The sequence below is a fragment of the Haliotis rufescens genome, unplaced genomic scaffold (assembly GCF_023055435.1).
Source record: "Haliotis rufescens isolate VD_foot unplaced genomic scaffold, xgHalRufe1.0.p SCAF_5, whole genome shotgun sequence".
Lineage (NCBI taxonomy): Eukaryota > Metazoa > Mollusca > Gastropoda > Lepetellida > Haliotidae > Haliotis > Haliotis rufescens.
Window position 1 is genome coordinate 60,306,669 of NW_025964223.1, and position 7,987 is coordinate 60,314,655.

A 7,987-nucleotide genomic window follows, 5' to 3' on the forward strand; every position below is an offset into this window, starting at 1 on the left:
GCAGTCATGTGACAGAGGCCTCTAAATGATTAAGTCTGGTCAGTCCAGAAATTGCGACTATGCTCGTCAACTAACGGGACCAGGTGGTCAGGCTCGACAACTTGGTTGATGCATGTCATCGTATCCCAATTGCGTGGATCGATGCTCATGATGTCAATCACTGGATTGTCTGGTCCAGACTCGACTATTTACAGACTGCTGTCATATAGCTGGAATATTGCTGAGGCGTTAAACAACAAACACCCAAACAGTCCAGAGACTGATATTGCGAGCAACAATCCACACCTTCAAGATATGATGACAAGCTATGTACCAAGCCACCGAGTCTGATCACCCGATCCAGCATCACGAACTGCATAGATTGCTTGGGGACCTATTCTAACCTGGAATTCCCACAGGTCAAATGTCCCTGGGATAAGGGACTGTGTGAATACTGTCAATGCCTCATCAGCAACATCCCATCAGCTTGTTAATAGTCAAGTCTGAACCAGGCTAACCAGTGATTAAAAGTGTGACACGCAATTATCCAAGTCACCTGACCACCTGATCCCCATTTCAGTTCCCTCCTACAACCAACTGGTTACTAAGGGCCAATTCTGACATGAATTCTCTGGGGGTTGTGTTGAATCATTGATGAAGTAATCCATCAACAGATTGCAACTGTCAAAACAATTATCCTGAAAAGTCCGACATGTCTTATTATGTTAATTCATTATGAAGAAAATGTCTATTCAAGTATTAATTTAAATAAAAAACAAACGAAAGTAAATGGAGAGACGATGGACTGACAGACAATGCACCAAGTATTGGGCCTTCGAGTCTGGTGACCAAAAAATGGCCATGAATACCATAGCCCTCTTAGCATGACATGAAGGTGCAGCCCTTATCTTGCTTTGCTGAACTATTGTTTGTGATTATCAATGACAGCAGCAATGGAGTTACCGTCGAGTTGTCTGCTGAAGAAACAACATGGTATCCAAGTATTTTTGTATTACCTAACAGACAGCTCTCTGATCTCTTCTTCCGTGAAGTATTTCCTCAGAAACATCCCCCTCTGACTCTCCGACATCCGGACCAGTTGTGACACAGCTTCCGCTGCGAACCTGGAACACATCTCTCAGTAGCATTACTGTGTCTCATTGCAGAGTGAACACATAACAGTATAACAGGATTATTTGCAGTCATCACATACATTTAGGAGCTGTTATCCATGTTATCTATGGGTCCAATCTTCCTGAGACTGGGAGGTAAATGACAAGAAAAGTCCAGTTTCCACCCTTGCCGAACTAGGCTGGAATTTCATGGCTCGATCAGAGCACCACCAGTGGCAGCTACGATTTATGTCCCGTCTATGTCCCTCCTATTGACCCATCAGATTCCATGTCTCATGTCACTTGCATTTTCTTTAAACAAAATGGCGGTGCCCAGTCCAAATGATCTGATCAATAATCAAGATCTATTCTGCAATAAAATGGGGCTTATCTCGGGAAGTACATCAAATCACTTGAGCACCCTGATATAAATCATGAAAACATTTGGAAAACATCCATCTACGACTGTACACATGCTCTGCATATCCTCAACCGAAATCTGGACAGCAGTTGCCATGTTGTTTATAAACCCAATGTTGATCTCTTTACATGATCTTTATTGGACTATGTATGCATAGACTTGTTAGTCCAGCCAAAATACAATAATTCCTGCCTAGGTCGGCAAAGGTTAAAACTGGACTTTTACAGTCAGCTAACTCCCTTGCCTCAGGAAGATTATGTGTCCTTGCCTACATCAACGCTAGATTGTGAAACCGTATCTACACAGAGTCAGCCATAGGCAGAGAAGCAGACTTACCACCTGACTTGAGGCTCATGGTGCGACAGATACGACACCAGCAGATCCAGTGTGATGCAGCCCTCTACACTCTCTCCCAGGACGTCTAGGAATGTCCACATTGCACGACTCAACTCCAGGTCGCTCAGCTGAAATTAGTGCACAAGCAATGACATCATACATTGAGCATGTTGAGCACTTGCATTTATCATATAAACCGCAGAACAAGTCGATTAAACTCCAAATCTTTTACAAATTGCACCGCCATCTGGCGTTCTTTATTGTCAACGTAGTCCATTTGGAGATCAGTGTCCTTTTGAGCTCTGACGTTCTTTAGTACACTCAGTTCTTTATTTACATATGACGTCTTTCATTTGCGAGTTGTTCATTGGTATCGTTTTGTATTTTGAATTCATTATTTGTATGAAAACAATGACCTTTATTCGTAAGATTGGACTATTATTGCATACTTTTGTCCTTTATAATGTGTGTATTTCAACTTTTTATTTTGTTACCAAATGGCCGCCTATACATATTTTGATTTCTAATTCAGTTCTCTACATGGTTACAATAAATGAAGGATATACCGCATTCACAAAAAAAAGTGCCCCACAAGCATTCCCACAACTTCTAAGCCAAACTGTAAGTAATCTTTACATGCATACAGTACTACATCTGAATATTGACAGGGCGGTCGGGTAGCCTAGTGGTTAACGCGTTCGCTCGTCACGCAGAAGACCCGGGTTCAATTCCCGACATGGGTACAATGTGTGAAGCCCATTTCTGGTGTCCCCGGCTGTGATATTGCTGGAATATTGCTAAAAGCCGCTGAAACCATACTCACTCACTCACTCACTGAATATTGACATGACCACGATGACAGTCCATTTTTTCTTGTGTATGGTGTCGATATTTTTACATAAAACACAGACGTGTAGAATGAGAAGGCTTAAGTTTCAACAAGGTTTATTCTCTACCCCTTGATCTCTGACAACAAATTTAACATGTGTATGGTTTTAATAAATGCCCCCCACTTTATCAATTTTCTAAGCACCTAGGGTGCGTTTAAGGGCAGATATGGTATGTCTAGAATATTGCAAACAAGCTGTGTGAAACCATACTCACTCACTCACCTCATGAACAAGTTTAATAGTAAAAAGATTATAGGCTTAATAACTTCAAGACTATAATCTTTTTACTATTAAACTTGTTCATAAGGTGAGTTAGGTGGTTAGTGAGTATGGTTAAAATATATAATAGTCTTAATAACTTCAAACCCGAGAAGATCCGGGGTAGAATAGGTCTTCAGCAACCCATGCTTGCCGTAAAAGGCAACTATGCTTGTCGTAAGAGGCGATTGATGGGATCGGGTGGTCAGGCTTGCTGACTTGGTTGATGCATGTCATCGATCCCAATTGTGTGGATCGATGCTCATATCAATCACTGGATTTTCTGATCCAGACTCGATTATTTACAGATCACTGTCATATAGCTGGAATATTGCTGAGTGTGGCGTTAAACAACAAACCAACTTAATAACTTCAACTTTCTGCAAAAGAAACAAACATCAACCATGTCATCTATGCCAATAGAGCCTGTAAACATGGTAAACAGTGCAATGCCAAAACTGCTCTGCCAACACTACCTTTTCTTTCTTCTTCTTTTTCTTTCTTGGTTCCCCTTCATCAGTATTGGGTGACTGACAAAATGGCTTGTATGCATTCAAAAACTCAACAGAAAAGTTCCTGAGATCTGGTGTACTGCGTACACCTAAACTTAAAGCTACTGCAAATTTGGTGATGTATATATTGTTCTCATGTCCATGTAGTAAGACTGACGTCTTGCTTCTCTCGATTACATCGAGGATGAGAGGTCGGACACAGATGCATATGTCAGCAGAACAATTGACGTCCAGGAACAGCTGTGACAGACTCTCCAGCAAGGCTGTCCGATCAGAGGGTTGCCAGATCTGTAAGTCGGAACACGAAAAGATAATTTTATGAATTGTGATTTTGCTTTCTATGTCACTGTCAGCCTTGTACATAATGAACTTCTGTAAATATCTTGAAAGCTGGCTGATTAAGTTTCAGATATGAATACTATTGATGACACTTCAGGATGAAGTAAGTCTGTCGATTAACATATTTTGCATAATGGTAATTGATATACTGCCTTTTAACAATGCTTTCAACATCGATGCACTTGCATACGCATGTGTTTGTGGCTGCTTGCATACGTCCGCACTTATGCCATTTTTGTAATGCTAGCCCACTGAGATACCATCCACCAAGACACATTATACAGACACTGACTCAACCAGTCCTTGTTTTATCTCTTAAATGCCGAGCAGAACTCTGGGTAACAAGTACCATCTTTTAACATCTTAATTAATAGCATGGGCAGGGATTGAGCCAATAGCCCTCCGTTTTCCAGGCAGATACTTTATCCACTAGATGCCAAATGGACAGGTCTGATATGAGAGAAATAAGTCTAAATCTAGATCTTGTAATTTGTGTGATGTGTTCTCATGAACAGATAGATTGCGACCCACCTGCATACAATAATAATATAACTGAAGATAGCATGCAATGAAAGTGGGGTTAGAACGAGTTGATTTTCTCAAACTACTAAGTGACCCCAACATACTACCCCCTCTAGAATGGTAAGGTAATCAGTAACATGTTTCATGAAAACGTCACTTAAAAATAAGATCTCTGTGCTCACCAGTTTTGACAGTAGCCATCTCAACTTGGAATTACATTTTGCGTTCTTTTCACATAATGAATGAACGGCATTGACCATTGAATACAAGGAGCTATCTCTGTCTTCCATTTTCACGTTCGACACATTTAGTAGAATCGTCAGGTAATATTAACGGTATCACAGCGTAACGGTATCCCTTCTGATCTCACTCAGTCCCACATGTGTGTTTTCCTTAACCACGTGGGTAGAGATCAGCAGTAAATATAATTAAAAAACAAAATTAACAAATAAGAGATATCAATTGCCCGGATGTGACATGAATAATTTAATATTCATTTCGATCGATTGTAATGATTTTATATATGACACTCATTTTGTTTTCTCATGCATAGACTACGTCGAAGAAATGAGATTGGACAACTTGATCGAAAGAGGGAGGAAACTCCGTATTTACAATTAAGTAATAGATGCGCACGTAAAATATTAACACGACCACCAGTTTGTTTGGTTTGTTTGTTGGCTGTTTAATGCCGCACTATTCAAGTTATATGACGGTGGTCTTTAACTAAACCAGTTTTGACCAGACAATCGAGTGAAGGACATCATAAGCATCAATCTACAATGGACCCGTGAAGATCCGGGGTTGAATAGGTCTCCAGCAACCCATTCTTGCCGTAAAGGGCGACTATGCTTGTGAGAGACGACTAACGGGATCGGGTGGTCTGTACATGAATTATCCTGTTAATCGCCTCTCTCTCCAAGCATGGGCGACTGAATACCAATTCTAACCCGGGACTTCACGGGTTCGTTTTGTAAACCTCATGTCTCAAAATTGATAATTAATAAATTGAGAAAAGAGTACAATAACAAATAATCAGTATGCGTTTACATGTATATATTAATAAAAGCTAAACATATCATGTACACTGAAAAACAAAGTCATCAATGTTTTCATATTCATAGAGACAAGGCGTCAATACATTCAAAGTGTGGTGTGTCTTTTTCCAAGTGCAAACGGGTGAGGTGAAATTGGGTTTAACGTCGCGTACAAGATTATTGCACTTATATAGCAACGCGCATGCACGTGTGTGTGTGTGTGGCTGCTTGTACTAGTCCGGACTGATGCCGATTTATAGTGCTAGCTCACTGAGATACCATGCCGCAGTTTAACATGAATACCCCACTCAGACACAGTATACTGACTTCGAGCCCACCAGTCCTTGTTTTAGTCCCTTAATGCCCTTAAAGACGGGTAACATCATGTACCATCTTTAAACGTCTCTTGGTATGACGCGGTCGGGGATCGAACCCCGGACCTTCCGCTCTCCGGGTGGACGCTCTACCCAAAGACCACGGAGGCGGTCCAAAGTGCAAACAGAAAGTATCACATATCAATGCTTGTTATATGAATTCGATTGATGGATACTTGTGATCACACATGCATAACTTACTCTAAATACCCACCTATCGGGGCTATTTGGGAACTGAGAGTAAATATTAGTATTGAAACTGCATTGCAAGTTCTTGACTTGACGGTATTGATCACAGAACAAAAATCACCCACAAATGGAATTTGAATACTACGAAACAAAGGGTATTATCTTACACATTTGTTAATAAGATGCAAATGAGGGCAATAGAAAGTGAAAATAATGTTATTTTGGATAAATTGGCAATGCACTGTCCCTGTTTCCTGTTCTTTTGGAAGGGGCACGTGCAACGTATTCCATAAAAACTTATACTTCTGTTCACTTCTGTAAAAAGTATTACGATAACTAACAACTGTCAGTTTGACTTTGCCATTGTGACCCGAGAAGATCCGGGGTAGAATAGGTCTTCAGCAACCCATGCTTGCCGTAAATGATGACTATGCTTGTCGTAAGAGGCGACTAACGGGATCGGGTGGTTAGGCTCGCTGACTTAGTTAATGCATGTCATTGATCTCTAATTGCGTGGATCGATGCTCATGATATGAATCACTGGAATGTCTGGTCCAGACTCGACTATTTACAGACCGCCGTCATATAACTGGAATATTGCTGTGTGTGGCGTTAAACAACAAACCAACCAACCAATTTTGACATTGCATATGAACTGTATATCAGTATCTAGCCTCACACACTTCTCAGATGCAACCACAAACAATAGATCCACAAGGAAATAGTATATGTTAAATGAACGATGGACATGTTTAATGAAAATAAATTATAATATACTCAATAACAAAAGTTCCTGTGACACCAATATTATAGTGTAAAGTAAAGTTTGGTTTTCAATATTGTAGTACATGTATGGTATCAAGGCACAAAAACGCAATTTTTACTTTTATGCAAGCCCCATGTATTTCACTACCCAAGAATAGGTATAAAAACATGTGTGTTAACGGGGTTCCATATGCATTGTTTAGCATCGTGCTGACAACCACTCAGAAAAACAACAAAATTACGCAATTATTCAACATTACGAAATGCCACGCCTGTCCGAAAATGAGCGTCTGCGAGCCATTGGTATGCTTGAAGCAGGATCGAGTCAACGTGATGTTGCAAGACAATTTAACGTCCTCAGAAACAACATTTGGTGTTTATGGTGGCAACAGACGAATGCAATCAGAGACCATCCTCGGAGTGGCAGGCCACGCGTAACCAATAATCGACAAGACAGCTGGATTCGAACAACACACCTACGAAATCGATTCCAGCCAGCAACAGTGACTGCAAGACGCATCCCCGGCCTTCGACGAATATCTTCACAAACCGTACGTCGCCGCCTCAGATGTACAGGGATTGTCACCAGAAGACCCACCAGACGTCCCATTTTGACAGGAAACCATCGTCAAGCACGTCTACAGTGCTGCAGACAGCGTCTACGCTGGACGGCCATGCGATGGGGACAAGTTCTATTCACTGACGAGTCTCGTTTTCACCTCAGCCACAGCGATGGACGGATTCGAGTGTACCGACGTAGAGGTGAACGTTACGTCAATCATTGTGTCATGGAAGAAGATCGGTTCGGGGGCGGCAGCGTTATGGTATGGGGTGAGATTACAACAAGACAGAGGACCCGTTTGATACTGGTAGAGGGAAATATCAATGGACAGCGCTACCGCGACAAGATCATCGGCGCTGTTGTTCTACCGTTTTTGCGGCGTCATGGCCCAGGCATTACCTTTCAACATGACAACGCCCGGCCTCATATTGCTCGACTTGTTCAGGATTCTCTTCAACAAAACAACGTGAATGTCATCCCCTGGCCGGCTCACTCCCCTGATCTCTCACCAATCGAGCACATGTGGGTTGAGATGGATCGGCGCCTTCGACGTCAACCACGTGTTCCACAGACACTCCCGGAACTTCAAAACATGCTCCAGCAGATATGGAGAGATATCCATCAGGACTTTGTGCGACGCCTGGTCCATTCCATGAGACGAAAATGTGTTGCTTGCATCGCAACCAGAGGT

At 41.7% G+C, this 7,987-nt stretch overlaps 1 protein-coding gene across 1 annotated transcript in view; it reads right to left on the minus strand.

Moving 5' to 3' along the window:
- The window catches only part of LOC124140365 (midasin-like), a 158,930-nt gene extending 154,174 nt beyond the window's left edge, over nt 1-4,756 (minus strand). Inside the window, exons 1-4 of the mRNA XM_048384590.1 lie at nt 4,552-4,756; nt 3,473-3,796; nt 1,849-1,976; nt 996-1,103 (exon numbers count right to left, since the gene is read on the minus strand). Coding sequence (XP_048240547.1) covers nt 996-1,103; nt 1,849-1,976; nt 3,473-3,796; nt 4,552-4,659 — 668 coding nt within the window. The 5' untranslated portion in view covers nt 4,660-4,756. The remainder of the gene's footprint in view (nt 1-995; nt 1,104-1,848; nt 1,977-3,472; nt 3,797-4,551) is intronic.
- Nucleotides 4,757-7,987: the final 3,231 nt, after the last annotated feature.